Source organism: Bubalus kerabau, chromosome 6 (assembly GCF_029407905.1).
Source record: "Bubalus kerabau isolate K-KA32 ecotype Philippines breed swamp buffalo chromosome 6, PCC_UOA_SB_1v2, whole genome shotgun sequence".
In the NCBI taxonomy this organism is placed as follows: domain Eukaryota; kingdom Metazoa; phylum Chordata; class Mammalia; order Artiodactyla; family Bovidae; genus Bubalus; species Bubalus kerabau.
In genome coordinates, this window is record NC_073629.1 from 27507247 (window position 1) to 27527215 (window position 19969).

The window sequence follows — 19969 nt, forward strand, 5'->3', positions numbered from 1 at the left end:
CTTGCTGGAGTCCCATGGCTATTCTAAATCTGCAGTGTGCAAGGGAAAAAGAAGGAAGAAGAGAACGAAAAGGAGGAAGAGGAGAACAAGAAAGCATCCAGAGAGAAAGGGATGAAGGAGGTGGTGGTCGTGGTGGGGTCTGGAGCCGTCCAACTGCCTCTTGCCTGGAGAGTAGGACCCAGGACTGCCGGGGAAGACCCACAGGAGGAGGACACATGGCGTGCTCCCTTCCACGTCCACAGCTCACGGTGCTTCTTTTAAAGCTGTCAACAAGATCTGTCCTGGTTTTCCTTCATGGTAAGGACTGGATTCCTAGGTTGAAAATAAGCCTTTTAATAAGCAGCAGTGGCTGAACTTTGAGAACAAATCTAACCCACCCCATCTCCGTTCCCAGGAGGCTTTGCTCTTTACCCTCCCCCTCCCCACAGCGGGCCTCAGGCAAGATTAGGCCTCCCTCAGATCTGGGGTGGAGCTTGCAAAGGGTTGTCAGCCCCCACCACAGCACAGACCAAAATGGCTCTGCGGTGGGTGAGGATGAAAGAGAACCTCTGGGCTGGCTGACATCTGGCAGCCAGGAGTGGGCTGTGGGCTGGGAGAGCCCAGCTGAATTCCACAGGGCGGCCATTGTTGCAACGGAGGCTACTTTGGTCTTGTGACTGATACACACATGCACACATTAAAAGAAAAAAAAATTTTTTTTTTAAACAGTCTAGGACCAAGACAGACGGCTGTGGTTGATAGTGTCTGGAGAAAAACAGCAACTACTGTGTTTGGGTTATCATATGACATCTCACAAAGAAAGGGGCTTTGTTCTATGATTGGTTTCTTTAGTCAATTAAATGTGTAATATCTGCCATGAGGTCCCTGCTGTTTAAGTAGAGATACTGCAGATATATGCCTCAGACACATGTGTGGTTACTTAATTTAAGGGTCTCTTTCTTTCTTTTTTCCTTTTTTCCTTTGTCTCTCTCTCTCTCTTTCTTTCTTTGTCTCTCTCCCTTTCTTTCTCTCTTCTTTTCTTTCCCTTCTGCTTTTTCCTTCATTCCTCCTGCTTCCCTGTGTTTCTTTTTTGGTTCGTTTTCTCTTTTTCAAGTTCTTTTCTTCCCTTTCTGCAGCTCCCCATTCCCCTTGTCCAAAAATAGAAAATTATAACTGAAGAAAAGTAGGGAAAGAGGACAGGGGGTCACAGAAGTGGTGTAGAAATCACAAGTGATTATGAAGGCAGCTTGCTAACATCCATGTTTGGTAATTTGTGCTGTGAACTTAAAACACATATGTGGGCTCCTAAACACTGTCAGCTTCAGCCAAAGCCTTATTGGAGATGCTGTCCTTCATTGAGTTCCAAGGGCCATGAGGTCTGGACTAGGCAAAACTTGGGAATTCCAGGGAAACAGGCAGTGGAAGAGGGTAGAGGTGATAGAGGGTATATGGCCCTTGCCAGGGGACTTTGTGGATGGAACTAAAGAGGAAGGCTCTTGGGCACAAGTGGAAACAAAAAAGCTGGGGCTTTCCTGATTTCCCAGAGGTTAAGAATCCACCTGCCAATGCAGGTGACACAGGTTCAATCCCATCCAGGAAGATTCCACTTGCCACGGGGCAATTAAGCCCATGTGCTACAGCTACTGAAGCCCATGTGCCTAGAGCCAGTGCCCTGGAATGAAATGAGAAGCCCACACACCTTATTTAGAGAGCAGCTCCTGCTCACTGCAGCTAGAGATAGTCTATGGACAACAATCAAGACCCAGCACAGCCAAGAATAAATACATAAAAATTTAAATCTTAAAAAAAGAAAGGACAGAAGGCATGAAAACAGAAAGGAACACACGGCTTTTTTGTGGGGGGAAGGGTTACACTGCAAGGGGGATCTTAGTTTCCTGACCAGGGATTGAACCCATGCCCCCTGCATTAGAAGTACAGAGTCTTAACTGGACCACCAGGGAAGTCCATTGAAAATACAGGTTTAAGAGATGTTTTCCAGGTTACCAGTTGCACATGGAAAGTGAGGAGTCTAAAATTAATCCCTACATTCTGACTTACATGATAGAGTGAAAATTGATGAGGAAAAAAAATAGTTTAGAAGGCAAAATAATGAGCTAAGTTTGGGGCATGTTCAGTCTAAGATCTGGTGACATCCAGGCAGAACATTTCAAAAGGCAGTGGGCTTCATAGGGATAACGCTCAGAAAAAAGAACTGGGCTGAAAATTACAATTAGGAAGTTGTCTACTGAGAGAGAAGGAGAGACCATGTGTGGATGGGGAGAACAGGGTCATATAGAGAGTACACAGGGGTAGGGACTTATTCTGACATTTTCCTCACATCTCATGCCCAATCCATCAAAAGAGCTGTCAACTCTCCCTTCAAAGTATATCCCAAATTCACTTGGGGCTTCCCTGGTGGTACAGTGGTAAAGAATCTGCCTGCCGATGCAGGAAACTCGAGATGCAGGTTCAATCCCTGGGTCCTTGGAGAAGGAAATGGAAAACTACTCCAGTACTCTTGCCTGGCAAGTTCTACGGACAGAGGAACCTGGCGGGCTACAGTCCATGGGGTCACAAAGAGTGGGACATGACTTAGCGACTAAACAACAAACACGTCTCACCACCTCCATCTCCCCTACCCTAGACTAAGCCTCCATCATCTCTCACCTGGACCTTGCAATGATCTAAGTGGTCTCCTTGTGTCTACTTTTTCCTTCCCTATAGCCTATTTCCTATACAACAACCAAACTAACCTTTTAAAAATGTAAATTAAATCATGTCACTTTAATGCTGTAAACCTTCCAACAGTTTCTCTTGACACATGGAATAAAACCCAAATTCTCAGAACTTCCCTGGCGGCCCAGTGGTTAAGACTGCCCTTCCAATGCAGGGAGCAAAGTTTCGATCCCCTGGTCAGGGAACTGAGATCCCATATGCCAAATGGCACAGCCAAAAATTCTAAACAAAAACAAAAACAAAAAACAACATAAAATTCCCATCCCCTTGGGAACTGCGTGGGCCTTCTTTCCTGACCTCATCTTCCAGCTTTCTCTCTGTCATGCTCATTCTGCTTCTGCCACACTGATTTTTTCTCTCAAATCTGCCACAGGACCTTTGCACTTGTTTTCCTCTCACCCTGGGCTGCTCTTTCTCTAGATCTTTTTACAACCTCCAGTTCTCGGACAAAATTTTCAAGTTTTAATTTTATTTTTTGAGAAAAGTAAGCATAGTTATTCTATTGGCTATGTCAGATAACTCCAGTATCTTAAGGATTTGTGGATCTGTGTTCTGCTGATTCTCACTCATATGGTGTTATTTTCTGGTTATTTCTGATTACATGTGGGAAATGTCACTTGAAGATAATTGAGGCCCAAGGTGATAGGATCCGAAAGGATTTTCATTTGCTTCTAGAAGCTGCCTGGTGCTGGTCTCCAGCTGTAACCTCTTTAACAGAAGTTCTAGGCTCAAGGTCTCTCCAGCTTCAAGCTCAAAGCCCCCGCCTTCTTCCTGAGCTTTGGTGTTTGTCTCCCTTGGCTTATGAGGCCACCAAAATCTCGGCTCAGTTTGGCGGATGTTTACTGCACATTCACAGGTGTCCTCAGAATAACAATGGCTCTGGGTAGCGGTTGTCTTCTTTGCCTACCTTTTGCCTAGTAATTCCTTGCCACTTTGATAACCCCATTTTTAATACTATTTAAACTTTGTCCGGGCATTTTAGTTGAATGTGGGAACTTTGGTCCAGATGTCCTGGTCTGACACCAGAAGTGGGAGTCCTTCTTCTCTGACCTCTTCCCTGAGTCAATTCCTCCTTCAGATCTCCACACAGGTATCATTTCTTCAGAGAAGCCTTTCACAGCCACCCCATGGGAAATAGTCATCCCCATCCCTGAACTCTCTGCTTTATTTTTCTTCATAGAACTTATTATCACCTGGCATTGGTCACGTATGTATCTGCTTACTTGTTTACTGCCTCTCTCTGACTGGAATTTATTTACTCATTCATTCAACAAATAGTTACTGAGTACATTCTTTGTGGCAGGCACTACACTAGGCGCTGTAGCATACACTAGGGGACAAAGCAGACCAGATTCCAGCCCACGGGGAGCTTACCTTCTCAGGAGAAAACAGACCATGAACAGAAAAAGCAAAGCCATGTAAATTCCCCCAAGGGTAGGAAGCAGGCCTGCTTTCTCTAACACTTCAGGGCATAGAACAGTGCATTATGTTAACTGAATATTTGCTACATTAAAAAAAAAAAAATCCTTGTCCCAATGTTATTTTTCAGTATTATTTAATCTCTGGTGTTTCAACTGTATTGTTGGTTGGCTGCTTTTTTCCTCTTAAATATGTAGCATTTGAAGCACATAAAGCGTTAAATAGACTTGTGTGTCAGTCTGGAAATATAATCACCATTTATTATTTTACTCTTACAGGGAAATATGTTCTGAGTTTCAAATAATTAACTTCCAAGTGAACTTTTGGAAACTGTCAGCTGGGCTCATATATATTTGGGTGAGATTCGCCAATGTCTTTGCACTCTTTTATAGAAACAGGCTACATGCCAGACAGATCAGGCCAAACAGCCTGGGTGATCAGTGGAATAACAGATGTCTCAGAAAGAGCACCCCCACATCCAGAAGGCTCTGTTCTGCTCTAAGCTCATGGTCCGTCTCATTCGAATCTTAGATCTTTGGTGACACACCTTCCCCTGTAGGAGACAGAGGCTCTATGATCAAACTAACATTGTTTTTTACACCAGAGAGGCCAAGCCAAATTCTTCAGAGTCTTCCACCTGGGCAACAGCACGCTTGAAAGTGGCAGCCAGCCCTGGCAGCAAGCCTGGCTGCCCTGGGACACTGAAAGAGAGAGAGATTGGGGTCAGACAATCTAGCTCAGAGGAATCACTCCAACACGAGTGCCATGGCATTCAGCCTGAGCTCAGAATCTTTGCCTGCCCACAGGCACTGGGTTATTTCCATTCTTTAGCAAAGGGAGGGAATGCAAGGAGAGAAAAGCACAGGCGGTGAGCCAGAATTGAGTGTAAAAGGCCCATCTAAGGCTGTTGTTGGGTTAAAAAAACAATTAGGATTTGCTGAGACTTTTGGAAAGGAGGAATGAAGAGCAATGAAATGCTCAAGGCTTGGGGAGAGAAGGATGCAGGGGGTGCTCTCAAAATGATCAGGATTAGGTTTAGAACATGGGCTTTTCTGATGGCTCAAAGAATCCGCCTGCAGTGCTGGAGACACAGGAGACACAGGTTCGATCCCTATTTGGGAAGATCCCCTGAAGAAGGAAATGGCAACATTCTTGCCTGAAAAATTCCACAGACAGAAAAGTTTGGCAGTCTACAGTCTAAAGGGTCACAAAAAGTCAGACATGACTGAGCAACTAAGCATACACATGCAGGTTTAGAATAGAATAATGGTAGAAATGACAAGCTCTTCTAATTTTTTTGAGCTAGGTGCCATGCTATTGTAGTGGAGAGTCCTCCCAACCAAAATCAGAAATGGACTTAGAGGAGATGGCATCATGAATTTGTGAAAATTCATCATAAAATTTTGAGCTGGAAGAGCCCTTAAAACTCATCTAGTCCAGTTTCGCAGCAATACTTGGAGATGGAATTGCCTGGTTGAGGCTGGAGAATCTGTATTTTAATGATGCTGGAGTAATTCATGCACAGCATTTTGGGATCTTCTGACTAATCTGACCAATCTCATTTTACAGAAGAAATTTGGGTCCAGAAAAGTCAAAAGACAGCATAAACAGTAGAGTCTGGACTGAAAGCTAGAATTTCTGGCTCCTTGGACTGTGTGAGGTTCATGATGAGAGACGAGACTAGCTAATGTGTACTGAGAACTAAGTACCAGGCATTTTGCTAAGTACTTTCTTTAAAAAAATTTTTTGGCCACATCGTCCAGCATGTAGGATCTATGTTCTCCGACCAGGGATCAAAACCTGGGCCCTTCTGCATGGGGAGCACAGAGACTTAGCCTCTGGACCACCAAGGAAGTCCCCACTAAGTTCTTGCTATACATCAGCTCGTTTAATCCTTACAAGCTCCTTGTGAAGACAGGTGTTATTGTGATCCCTTTTTACAAACCAAGAACCTAGGGTGAGCAAAACGGAGTAACTTGGCCAGAGTTGAGTGTCAGTAAGCGTAGATCACACAAACCCAGGCATTCTCCAGACCCACTGTTCTCTGTCAGCTGGAGAATAAACGAGCACAGCTGTGGGGTTTTGTGGAGGAAGGAGAACGTTCGATGAATAGAATCTAATTTTTTCCCTCTGGAATAAACCAGCCTTCGGAGTTCCATGATAAAAGTAACAAAGTGTTAATCGCTCAGTCTTCTCCGACTCTGCAGCTCCATGGACTATAATCCCCTAGGCTTCTCTGTCCATGGAATTATCCAGGTAAGAATACTGGAGTGGGTAGCCATTTCCTTCTCCAGGGGATCTTCCCGACCCAGGGATTGAACCCAGGTCTCTTGCATTGCAGGCAGATTTTATTTATTTTTTTTACCATCTGAGCCACCAGGGAAGCCCATGGAGAATGAAAGTCAGTCAGTCGTGTCCAACTCTTTGCGACCCTATGGACTATATAGTCCATGGAATTGCAGGCCAGTATACTTGAGTGGGTAGCCTTTCCCTTCTCCAGGGGATCTTCCTAACCCAGGGATCGAACCAAGGTCTCCCGCATTTCAGGCGGATTCTTTACCAGCTGAGCCACCAGGGAAGGCCAAGAATACTGGAGTGGGTAGCCTATCCCTTCTCCAGAGGATCTTCCCAACCCAGGAATCGAACCAGGGTCTCCTGCATTGCAGGAGGATTCTTTATCAGCTGAGCTATCAGGGAAGCCCATGGGGCTGGGGGGCACATTCAGACTTCTCTATCACTAGATGGCATCCCTGGGGTTCTGAGCATTCGTGCATGCTCAGCCACAACTGACGCTTTGCAACCCCATGGACTGTATGTAGCCTGCCAGGCTCCCTTGTCCATGGGATTTTCCAGACAAGAATACTGGAATGGGTTGCCATTTCCTTCTCCAGGGGATCTTCCCAACCCAGGGATCAAACCCACATCTCCTGTATTGGCAGGCAGATTCTTTACCACTGAGCACCCTAGGAAGCCCCTCTGAGCACCCACCCATGGAGAAAGTTTTAGGGGCCTACCCCTTCACCAGCCCGATCTCAAGATATTAGAGTCAACTGTATTTTTTAAAGACAGATGGTGCCCTACATAAGCTATTCCTAGTCTTCAGCTCTGGGAATCCTCACCTGCATAGAAGGGTAATCACCGAGAAGGAAGCTTCTATCAGGAGGGTTGTTTAGTGGCACTTTGAGCCCTGACTTGGCTGTTCAGTGAGTTGGGAGCAGTGCTGTTTCCACCCAGCATTCCTGACATATTAGGAACAATTAACATCACTGCTTGCGAGCACACAGCGTCAGGCTCTCTTTAAGCAAAATGCCTTGCCCGCAACTTTCTTTCAGTTGACAAAAGACAACTAGGTTAATGCCTCCTTTCTTTTTTCCTTTTTTTTAAAAGCAGAACTTTCTATCAATTATGGTTTTATATTAGTCTTTTGATTGCAGCCACAGTGGGTCTGGAGATGTCAGATAGAACAGATAGAACCACTTGTTCCATGTTTTATCCACAAACAAATTTGGTGCTGTTGTGTTCTCCAACAACGTTTGTTTTTAAACACTAGCTTCCAATGAATACAATCAGGAAGAATTCAACTAAGGTCTGGATTTCCTGATTTTCCTGAAAAGTAAGAAAATCAGGCAACACTGGACCTTTGTTCCCGAGAGCAGCCTTCTGCGGGCTTCAGGAGGGTCTGTTTTCCTGAGGGCGAAGATTACAGTCTTCAGAAACATTCAAAATATTCGCCTGGTTCCAGGCCAGTCCAGGAGATGTACACTGCTCCTGTTTAGCCCAGGAACTAGACAGATTTGCTGACTGGGGACTTCTGTCCTCGCTCCTCCTTGGGTGCTTCTCCTTCCCTTATGACTTGAGCCTTTCTCTATGTGAGGACTATCTCCTGAAGGGCCAGCTCTTCAGCGCTTACTTAACACTTGGTTGTTCCTCCACCCAAAGGGCAAAGTCATGCTTTTAATTGTACTTTACTCTCCCTACCTTACAGTTGGCACTGTCCTTTGAAGGTCTAAGATGGTCCATTAGTGTGGAAATTGGAAAGATACTAGGCTGGGAGCCGGCCACAAGGTACCTGGGGTGGAGATGGAAATCCAAAGGTGACAGATCAGCCAGGTGGTGTGATACCATGCAGGGCCCTGGGGCTCCTGGGCACAAGACCTTGTGCCCCTGTTTCTTTGATTCTAGGACGCAACCTTCATTCAGCCTCCATGATCTTTCCTGAGGTCCAAAAGTGAAGAGGAACTCAAAAGCCTCTTGATGAAAGTGAAAGTGGAAAGTGAAAAAGTTGGCTTAAAGCTCAACATTCAGAAAACGAAGATCATGGCATCGGGTCCCATCACTTCATGGGAAACAGTGGAAACAGTGTCAGACTTTATTTTGGGGGGCTTCAAAATCACTGCAGATGGTGACTGCAGCCATGAAATTAAAAGACACTTACTCCTTGGAAGGAAAGTTATGACCAACCTAGATAGCATATTCAAAAGCAGAGACATTACTTTGCCAACAAAGGTCCGTCTAGTCAAGGCTATGGTTTTTCCTGTGGTCATGTATGGATGTGAGAGTTGGACTGTGAAGAAGGCTGAGTGCCAAAGAATTGATGCTTTTAAACTGTGGTGTTGGAGAAGACTTTTGAGGGTCCCTTAGACTGCAAGGAGATCCAACCAGTCCATTCTGAAGGAGATCAGCCTTGGGATTTCTTTGGAAGGAATGATGCTAAAGCTGAAACTCCAGTACTTTGGCCACCTCATGTGAAGAGTTGACTCATTGGAAAAGACTCTGATGCTGGGAGGGATTGGGGGCGTGAGGAGAAGGGGATGACAGAGGATGAGATGGCTGGATGGCATCACTGAATCGATGGACGTGAGTCTGAGTGAACTCCGGGAGTTGGTGATGGACAGAGAGGCCTGGCGTGCTGCAATTCATGGGGTTGCAAAGAGTCAGACACGACTCAGCGACTGAACTGAACTGAACTGAACTGAATGGGCAGATTCAATCTATTGTTAATTAGGGAAGGGAGAGGATGCGAGATCAGGGAGAAACAAGAGCAGCCTCGGGACAATGTCCTGTTTCCCCATCAACGGATACACACAACAATATCTTTGAGCTATTTTGCAGATACTGAAACCTCTTCCAGGTGGGAGAAGTTACGGTATGCTGCCCTCAAGCATGTAGGCCCCAGACCAGCTGGACTTGAGGTTTATGATGTTGACTCCTACTTACCTCACCACTAACCCTTCAGAAGAATGTGCACAAGCTGATCACACCTTCTTTTACTATAAAACTGTCACTATCTTTCCCAAGTTGGGATCTTTGGTTTTGAGGGCGTTAGCCTGCTATGTCCTCCTTTGCTTGGCACAGCAATAAAGCTATCTTTTTCTACTTCACCCAAAACTCTGTCTACGGGATTTGATTTGGCATTGATCCCAGGGGTCTAGGTGGTAGGAGGTGGGCTGGGTTGAGAAGGGATAATTGAGTATAGGGTTCAAGGATGGAGGAAGTGGCCTGGGCAGAGGCCTGGGGAGAGAGTGCTTAGGAAGTATGGCCTTGGAGAAGGAGTTGGGCAGCCTGGTGGGGTCTGACATCTCAGTTGCAGACGGAGGTGGATCTTCTGGAAGATTCCTTGACTCTCCTCTTTCTTGCCCCCCTCTGAAACCATGTAACTCAGATTGGGACCCACGTCTTTTAGCTGAGATCACACACTTGGTTTCAGGACTTAAAGAAGTTGCAGTTATTGACGTCTCATCTCGGAAAGAATTTAGTGAGAGACAAAGTGATAGGTAAGAAGTGAATTTATTTAGAGAGAAACACACTCCACAGATAGAGCATGGGCCTCCTCAGAAGGAGAGAGTGGTCCTGAAATATGATGGGTTTAGTTTTCATGAGCTGGGTAGTTTCATAGACTAATGAGTGGGAGGATTATTCCAACTATTTCTGGGGAAGAGGCAAGGATTTTCAGGAACTGGGCCACTGCTCACTTCTTGGCCTTTAATGATTGGCCTCAGAGCTGTTGTGCTGCTGGTGGGTGGGTCATTTAGCTTGCTGATATGTTACAATGAGAATATGCTGAGGCTCAAGGTCTAGTGGAAGTTGACTGGCTGCCATCCTGAATTAGTGGTTCTACTCAGTTTATGTTGGACTTCCCTGTTGGCTCACATGGTAAAGCATCTGCCTACAATGCGGGAGACCTGGGTTCAATCCCTGGGTTGGGAAGATCCCCTGGAGAAGGAAATGGCAACCCACTCCAGTATTCTTGCCTGGAGAATCCCATGGATGGAGGAACTTGGTAGGCTACAGTTCATGGGGTCGCAAAGAGTCAGACACAACTGAGCGACTTCACTCAGTTTGTGTCAATGTCCTGGGCTATGTCATTTTTTTAAACTTTGTGTCCTGCCCCTTTCCCTCCTGTTTTACTTCCATATCTAGTACTCCAGAAAATTCCATTGAATTTATTTTCAAAATGCTTTCAGACACCATCCATTCCTCACAACCTATATCTCTACTCCTTAGTCTGAGCCATGGTCCTCTCCCACCTTTTCAGTGTCCATCTTCCATTTCTACCTCCTGACACTAAATTGTCCCCAGGCCTGCAGAGTTGAACAGGATTTAGGCTCTGCAACCTCCCTGCTCATATCTCTCCTTCTCCTTCTCTCCCATGCCATTTCAGGCACATGAACACACCTATTATCAAAGCATGTTAAGGAGCCAGTACTTGCTATTCCCTATGCTTGGAATGCTCTTTCTCTAGAGATCTCCAGGGCTTACTCACTCTTTCTAATCAGCGTGCTTGTATGCTAAGTCACTTCAGTTGCGTCATTCTTTGTGACCCCATGGACTATAGCCTGTCAGGCTCCTCTGTCCATGGAGTTCTCGAGGCAAGAATACTGCAGTGGGTTGTCATGCCCTTCTGCAGGGGATCTTCCTGATACAGGGATCGAACCTGTGTATCTTATGTCTCCTGCATTGGCAGGCAGGTTCTTTACCACTAGTGCCACCTGGGAAGCCCTTCTAGTCAGATCTCTGCTCAAATGTCACTCCCCTTAAGCCCCACACAGACACGCTTAATTCCCTTATCTCACTTTTCCTCAGAACACATATTGTGTCATATATTTGTCTCATTGTCTGTGTTTCCCATGAGAATGTAAGCACCGTGAGAGCGGAGAGTTTTCTTGACACATAGTAGATGCTCAGTAAATAATAGAAGGTGTCTAGGGGAAAGGCTACCCACTCCAGTATTCTGGCCTAGAGAATTCCATGGACAGTCCATGGGGTCGCAAAGAGTCGGACATGACTGAGTCACTTTCACAGCAGATAAGGAGAAGTGAGAGATGCCGGAGTCATGGTTATCTTGGGGGAAAGAGGTAATATTTAACACAAGAAGAGATTTTCAATACAATACTTGGCAGATGTGATGAAAATTTAATTTAATTCAATTCAGTTGAAGTATTTATAGTGTAATTATTGTATGCAGATCACAATGTCAAGAGTTGTTTGGGATAAATGATAATTAAAGGGCAGATCCTGCCCACAAGAAATTTACAGCCAAGAGAGAAGAGTGAGGGCAAATAAGACCCCTTAGTCATTTTTGCATCTCCATAGCATGTCCTTCATTGCCTGCACCCTGGAGAGGGGAGGAGTAATTAACTTTTTTTTTTTTTTTTTGCTATCAGTGAATTATCAGACTATTTCTTCACTAAATATTTTTACTGTTATTTACTTCACTAAATATTTTCCAATGAGGTGAAAAATACCTTACAAACCTATATCCGTTTCTCACTTTGGAATTCCACTCTACCATCATCCCATTCCAGTTGCTTTTTGGACGTCTTCATTGCATGCCTCTTGAGTATTTCTAACGCTGATCCTACGTATTCTCATCTCAGTTGCTGAGATTGCACTGGTTTATCTGCCCTGTTCCTCACCCTCAACCTGGTATTCCACAGAACCTAGCTCCTGACCCACTCATTCTTCTGTTTCTATGGTCCTGGCCACCATCATCTCTTGTCTGGAGATGGTTAGCCTCCCGTAGAACTCCCCTTCCCTCCATCCTCCACACCTAGGCCAAAGTGGTCTTTCTAGAATGTACATCTGATGTCAATACTACCTGACTCAAAATTTTCAGGGAATTTGCTATGACTCTGGGCTAAAGTCCAAACCCCTTAACACACAAGACAAAGCCCTCCAGGTTCCGACACCTGATTTCTTCTCTTCCTATTTCTTGTCACTTCCTTATTTTCTTTTTAAAGTTATTTTTGGCTGCACTGAGTCTTCCTCGAAGGATGCAGGCTTAGCTGCCAGGAGGCATGTGGGATCTTAATTCCTTGACAAGGGATTCTTCTGGTGCCTCCTGCATTGGCAGGTGATTGCATAACCACTGGACTGCTAGGGAAGTCCCTGTCACTTCTTTCTTACAGACAAGTTTGGGCCTAATAAAGATTTCTGGTCCCCTAACTGGACCACTGTCTCTTCACTCCCGCCTCTCGAGATTATTGATTCAGCAGCCTGTCAGACCTCCCCTCCCCATTTTCTCTGCCCTTGGTGCCTCCTTCTGCTCCTTTAGATTCTACTTGGTGTTCATTTCCTCTGAGAAGCCTTCCCTGCACCTAACCTGATCAACCCCTCATCCTTCTCATGCCTTGACCCCTCAACACAAGTTCAGGGACCTTGCATGGGCTTCTTCAACACTCTACTTTTCTTGCCATACCTGTTCTATGATCTCCTTACTAGACTGCAAGCTCCAGGGGCAAGACTGTCCTATTCCACGTTGGTCACCTTTAGTCTGTGCTCACCCACTACCTGAGTATGTGTGTTGGACAAGTTTTGAATGAATGAAATTGTATTTGCTTGGAGTGTTCCTCATAAAATAATTATAGCTTACATTTTACTGAGTGCTTAAGGTGTAGCAGGCACCATCCTAAGTGTTTTACAAGTATGTCATCTCATATAACCCTATTAAGCACAGGCCATTTCTTCATATAACAGGTGGGGGGAAACTGAGGCACAGGGCTGTTAGATAACTCGGCGGAGATAGGCAGCAGGGAAATGGAAGAGCCGAGGTTAGAATCCAGACTTCTTCCAGAGTCCAATTCGAATCGCAAAGTCTAGGAAATTCTGTCACAGCGTGAAGTGCAGTGTGGGGATCATGAGCAGATTCAAGTCTCCTGCAAAGGGCTTTGTTTATGTTTCCCAGACAGGGGACGCGCTCCCGGCCGCCCTCTTGCAGGCTCCGGGGTCCTTTGCTGGGCTTTGGGAAGGGCCTGTGCATCCTATCGGTGGCCGGGTAGTGTGCGCGTGAGCCCCCCTGATTAACTTTTAGAGCTGCCCGGCCCCCACGCCAGCTGCGCCCAGGTTCTCGGGTGGCCTTTGCCACCCGCAGGTGCGAGTGAGGCGCCACCAGCGGCGCGCGGAGCCCCAAGGCCGTCCCCCAGAGCGGTAGCCCTTCTCCAGGGGTCGGGGGGTGGGGAAGGGGTGGTGGGAAGGGGCGGACCCGGGGGCGGTGCCTCTCGCCGAGGCCGCCGCCTTCTCCCCGCGCTCGGCTGGCCCGGGTGCAGCGGGCCGGGTGAGGGGGGCGGGGCCTGGGGAGGGGCCGGAGCGCGGCTGCCGGTGTAGCTGCGGGAGCAGAGGAAGGAGGCTGTGCGTCCCCAGAGGCGTGCGCCGGGCGGAAGGACCGACGGACCCACGCGCGCAGGGAGAGGGCCGGCGGCGAGGTTGGTATCCGGTGGGCGCGCGGGCGGCGCGGGGAGGGGCGGCAGCGAAGGGAGCCGGAGCCCGGGGGAGGGCGGCGGGAGGGGCGGCGGCGGGCTCGGCGCCGGCTGCGCTCGGGGGTCGGCGCGAGACCCCTCCCCGGGCCGGTAGGGCGCGCGGCGAGCGCGCCCCGGCAGCGAAAGCGGAGCCCCGGTATCTCTTCTCCCTCCTCTTTTCTTTCCAGTCAGCGAAAAATAAACACCCGGGAAGGTAAAACAATAGCGGGGCCACCTGGGACGCGGCGCGAGCCGAGCTCCCACGTTTGGGGCGGGTGCCGAGGGTGGAACCGGGAGTGGCGGCCCCACCTCGGAGCCCCTTCCAGATTTGCCCCCGCGGAGGGTGGGGCTACCCGCGGCGCCGGGGCTTGGTGGGAGGCGGAGGGAATTCCCTGGAGTGAAGCGTTTGGTAAAAGTATTGCAGAACAATCGGGCTTCCCATGATTGCTCTACTCCGGGCGGGGAAACTGAGGCGGAGGCGAAGGTAGCGACTTAGCCAAGGTCAGACCGCAAAGGTGGACCGTCCTGATCCCGGATCGGGACCCAGGTGTCGCTCAGTCCCTCTCGGTTGTGCTGCAGCCGTGCTTGCCTCGAATAAATCTCTGTTGTGTTTGTTTTAGAAATCTGCTGGCATTGTGGGACCGCTTCAGGGCTGCCGGACGAACGCCAAGTTGCTTCGTGTGTTTCGGGCAGGTCTAGGGCAGGTGGCAGCCCCGCCATGGATGGGGACGGACTTTTTGATGAAGAAACCCAAAGCAGGCGATGTCAGCCAGGGCGATTTGGCCGTCAAAGGTTTTGACAAAACCTGCCGTGTTCCCTTTCGTGGAATCCGAATGAGGGAGATTACAGACACCTTCACCGGGAAGCCAAGGACATTTCTGTATAATCAGTGGATGAAAGGATTTTCTCAGACTCTCTTTTTCCTTTTCCTTGAGGATTAATTCACAGCAATCTACAATTCCAGTGGAAGCCACAAGGCACAGGATGTGGCAGGAGCCTCGAGCGCCTTCCGAATTGTTCTGGACCCTTCCTTTAGCATAGAGGAGTTTAACACTTGCCACCCGCCGCCCCTCCCCGCCCCCACACTCCCTCCTGATGAGCTCCTTAACCTGTTCTCATTCCCTGAATTGAGTTCTATTTCCAAAACTGTCCTCTGCAGCTATAAGTGGATTGCCAGAAAGGAGAGATTAAGAGCTGGGAGGAGAGGAAGCGCCGTGCGTTGTGTCTCCTCTTGGCTGCCGACATGAAGTGCTTTTTCCCAGTGCTGAGCTGTCTGGCTGTGCTGGGTAAGTGGTGCTGCTTATCAGCGCGATCGATGGAAAGTTTAACCTGCTCCTGGTTCCTGTAATTCCTTGTGGTTCTTTCCCATCAACACGGCTTGGGGGGGACCCCGGGAGACAGCGGTGTGTGCCACAGGTTGAACTAGAGTATCCAGAGCCCCGTTTCTGACCCAGGAGGCATATTGTTTGTTGTCTTGAAGAAGGACACTAGCCGTCCTTAGTGTCTGTCCTGGGCCTTGCTGTGGGGTCCACCCCTCCCTGACCACCCCCCCCCCCAGTCTCAGTCAATGTTGAGGGACTTCCATGTGGATTATGGATTGGTTTCTTGTATTTTCTAAACGTAGTGCTTCAGCATCTTCCTCTTCTCATCTGTGTTGCTCCACATCAATTCCTAATCTGAAGTGGTGACATTATTCCCACTCTTGGGAAAGTTGGTTTGGAAAGTTGACAATGATGGTGGGTTTTTTGAGGGGGGAAGTAGGAATGGATGGAATAAGGGTTGAAGCTTTGCCTCATGTAAGTGATGTGTAGACAAAATGTTTGAGGGTCTGGTCATATGTCCCCTCCCCAAGGAAGTTAAGATCATAGTTCTGGGAAGAAGATAGACTAGAGGAATGGTGCCTGATAGGGGTTATGCTTGGATTGGGTTTTGTGCCCCCCACTGAAGGTCAGGATGCTTAGCTTGGATGGAGAAACTCTGGCTTGAGAGGTGAACCCTTGACACCTTTCTTAAGGATTCTCTCCCATTGAAGAGCCCTCCCACCCCACAACCCTTTGCCCAACATTCTCAGAATCAATAGTGCTTTCCATGCCCTTGAATGCTGTCTTAATCTTAAATACGGTATCTTGGGTTGAGGATAAGCTCCCTGGCCGGATGTGGTACATCCTCTCCCTCCATCTCCTTAGACTTCACAGCTGAACACCCTCTCTGCTCTCTGGGTACAGCTCAGTCCCCTGCATTCAGAAGAGGACATCACTGCTGCTCGTGGTGTTTCCATCTCCACATCTCGGTGTCTTGCGTTTATGGGACTTGTGACCTGCTACTAGTGGAGATTGCGTTCATGCATTGTCTACTCCCTTGCAAGAGTTCACAGAAGGGCAGAAAGAGAGTGGACTTTGGAGATGGGAGAACCCGAGGTCAGATCTCAGCCTGACAGTGATTGATGTCTGAATCTCAGTAAAAATCGAGTGATACCTCTAAGGATTGTCCTGACAGTTAGAGGTTATAAGGTATTGTAAATGTCTTGACTGCTTTGAAAAATGTCTAGGGCACATAATATGTGCCTGTGAGCTCAATTGTGTTCAACTCTTTGGGGCCCCATGGACTGGAGCCCATAAGGCTCCTTTGTCCATGGGATTTTCCAGGCAAGAATACTGGAGTGGGGTGCCATTTCCTCCTCCAGGGGATCATCCCAACTCAGGGATCAAACCCAGATATCCTGCATTGCAGGCGGATTCTTTACCATCTGAGCCACCTGGGAAGCCCAGAATCGCTGGGAGAGCTTTAAAGAAATCTCGATGTTCAGGCAGCAACCCCAGAGCAGTTAAACCAGGTTCTTTGGGAGGACGACCCAGGCATGTATCTTTTAGCTGTCCTAGGTAATTCCAAAGTGTAGCCGAGTTAGGGATCCAGCGAGTGAGAGTGAGTTCACCATGGCCAGCTCTGCGCTCCCCTCCGCAGCACTCACACAGACACCCAGTCTGGCGGCAAGTTAGTCAGTCTTTGGCTCAGGTGTGGGTCAGTGTTTCCCTGTCTCTTGTGTGCTCAGGCAGAATTAAGAAGACGGGTAGCTCTCCATTCACCAATAGTAAATGTTGTATTGGTATTTGCCATTCACTTAGTGTCTGGGTTTAAAATCAGTAGTTAGTGACTCATGTGGATTCAAGAGACAAGTAGGGAAAGCCCTCTGGAAAGCTTGGGTGTGGGGTGGATGGTGTGGCTAAAGCATGAAAGAGGGCTGAGTGGAAGGGTGGGGCCCAGGGCAGGAGATGGAACCACTGATGGGAAGACAGGGAAATGTGGCATTTGTGCCTTTTGCTTCTCCTGGCTGCTCCAGAAATGTAAGGCTGCCAGCTGGTCCCCCTGCTGTTCCCCTCTGGGCTGCTCTGTGGAGTGGAGCTTGGGCCACTTTTGTCTTCTACTCCCAGCGTCAAGTGTGAACAGGTGCCATGGAGGAAAATGAGTGTCAGGGTGGTGCTGAAGGGGAGTGGTGGCCGAAGACCACACCTGGGTGAGAGTGGGGAGGTTTAGCGCTGTGGAGGGCCCTGGTTTTTTTGATCCCTACTGGTGAAATCTCACCTTTTCTCATCACTCGATGGCTGGCAGCATGGCGGGGAGGGGGAGTGACTACTACTTTTTAACCTTGGAGACCAGCAGGTCTTTGTGCAGGGAACAAAACCCAGGTTGGGGTCTTATAACCTGCTTGCAGCCTGGTGTGGTCTGATTCATGCGTCATCATTCTTGCTGTGTAATGAAAATTAATGTGTAATATGAATTGAAAATAGCAAAGATGCTCAAGGTTTTGTGTCCAGGTGGGTCACATGCTTGGAATAAAATTTTGTTTGTAAAAAGTAGGATCAAGGTTAAGTGTTCTGCAAAATGAGACTGATCCACATGCTGCCAGCCTCTAGAAGGGGCAGTTTGAGTTAGAAATCCCTGTGACAGTGTGTAAGGAGTAAACAGGGTAAATCCAAGATGCTTGTCTCCCCCTCGCCATCATCAGACCCATGTTTTCTGCTCCCTTCCTTTGTCACTGTCTAGGCTTTAGGTCAAGTTTCTCCTTTTCCGCCTGCCTGGGTACCAATCCTGCTGTCTTGACCACTGTGTCTTGTTTCTTCCTTTTGCACCTCTGAGTGCATACCTCACTAGGGAACCATCAGCTGCTATGGCTACCCTTGTCCCAGTTCTAAAGCCATCTTAAACATGGGCCTGATTGAGCCACGAGGATAGTATAAAGTTTCCACTGCTGAGAATGGGTGGAGCCAGAGGTGTAGAAGAGAAGAGAGAGTAGGGGATGGTGTGGATGTGGCTTGAGTGTGAAAGAGGGAATGAGGAGAGGCTGCTTGCAGCTGTGCCAGTGCCTGGGAGCAGCTCTGCATGAGTGACAGAGACATGGAGAGGTGACCACAGTGTCAGGGGGAGACAGAATAGGATTTGTGGCTGCGAGAGCAGGAAGGGAATAATCAGGAAAGATGAATATAAGCTTTAGGCACATAAAGCAAATTGTGATTTTGCATAACCATGAAGAGTTATGCCTTCTAGTCCAGTGCTGATGTTGCAAACAAGATGAAATAGCTTGAAAGTGTTCGCAGTGAAAAATGTAGGAGACTGGGACATCCCCGGATGGACACAGAGAACTCGTGAGTGGCTCATGGTCATTCTTGCTCTTCTCCAGTGGGAGAGAATTTTCATTTGTAGAGTTTGAAAAGCCTCTCATTTGAATACCGTGGACTGAGGAAGCGATCAGTTCTTTCCCAGTCAGGGAAGGCTTCTTAGGGGAGAGGCCAGTGAGTGCTTCCAAAAGAGATTGAAAGGAACTTTGATGTTCTGGTGGGAGTGAGCTCAGAGGCAGGACTGGGGTGATCAAAGGCTGAGGAGAGGGAGGAGGCAGAGGAAAGCAGCAAGGTGGCTAGGAGCAGTCAGGGAAAGGGTTCTGATGGAAGAAGACAAGGATTGTGATTTATGGATGAGCCAACACCACTGTCCCAACAATTTTGCCAGAAGCAATGCCCTTCCCTTTCCTGGGGACCATTTGACAAGGGTGCCAGAGAAGGGAATTCTTGTCAGGACTAGGCTAGCTAAGATGCCTTTCAACTGTATGAGTCATTGAGCCACCCCTGGGTACCCAGGGCTGTGTTAAGATGTCCCAGTCTCCTACGTCTGTTACTGCAGCAAGAGAATAGTAGTGTTAGCAACTCTCCTAACTCTAGCCCTTGCTGTGAAGCAAGTCCTTTCTCTTTGAGTCCTCAGTCCTGCCAGATAGAGACCTTACATTATCATCTTTTTGTAGTTGGGCATATTGAGATCCAGGAAGGTTCAGGAACCCACCTGGAGGTAGATGACTGTTGTTGTTTAGTCACTAAGTCGTGTCTGACTCTTTGCGACCCCATGAACTTCAGTGAAGGACAACCCCCTGTCCTTCAGTGTCTCCCAGAGTTTACTCAAACTCATGTCCATTGAGTCAGTGATGCCATACAACTATCTCATCCCCTGTGGCCCCCTTCTCCTCTTGCCCTCAATCTTTCCCAGCATTGGAGTCTATTCTAGTGAGTCAGCTCTTTGCATCAGGTGGCCAAAGTATTGGAACTTCAGCTTCAGCATCAGTCCTTCCAATGAATATTCAGGGTTGATTTCCTTTAGGATTGACTGGTTTGATCTCCTTGCTGTCCAAGGGACTCTCAAGAGCCTTCTCCAGCACACAATTCGAAAGCATCAATTCTTTAGATGACTGTACCAGCTTGAAATGGTGCTCCACAGCCATACGGACCCAGACCCTTTCTGCCTTGTTTCAAGTGCGTGCCTTTATTCCCAAGATCATTTCATAGTCCAAGATGGTTGTGCTAACCCCAACCATCAGGAAGGAGGAAAAGGATTGGTAAAGGGCATGCCCTTTTAATTTAAGGACATTTCCCAGAAGTGTACCCCTCACTTCTGCTTACATCCCCATTGGTTAGAACTTGGTCACATGACCATACTTTGCTGCAAGGAAGGCTTGGAAATATCCTTAATTCTCAGTGTCCAGCCAAAAACTAGGGTTCTGTTATTACAGGGGAAGGAGAGAACAGATTTAGCAGGGACAGGTACTGGTCTCTGGGACACTT

At 47.9% G+C, this 19969-nt stretch overlaps 1 protein-coding gene across 1 annotated transcript in view; it reads left to right on the forward strand.

Moving 5' to 3' along the window:
- The first annotated feature begins 13716 nt into the window (after positions 1-13716).
- The window catches only part of IGSF3 (immunoglobulin superfamily member 3), a 129374-nt gene continuing 123121 nt past the window's right edge, over positions 13717-19969 (forward strand). The window contains exons 1-2 of the mRNA XM_055584621.1: positions 13717-13835; positions 14489-15154. Of these exons, the coding sequence (XP_055440596.1) occupies positions 15112-15154 (43 nt within the window). The 5' untranslated portion in view covers positions 13717-13835; positions 14489-15111. The remainder of the gene's footprint in view (positions 13836-14488; positions 15155-19969) is intronic.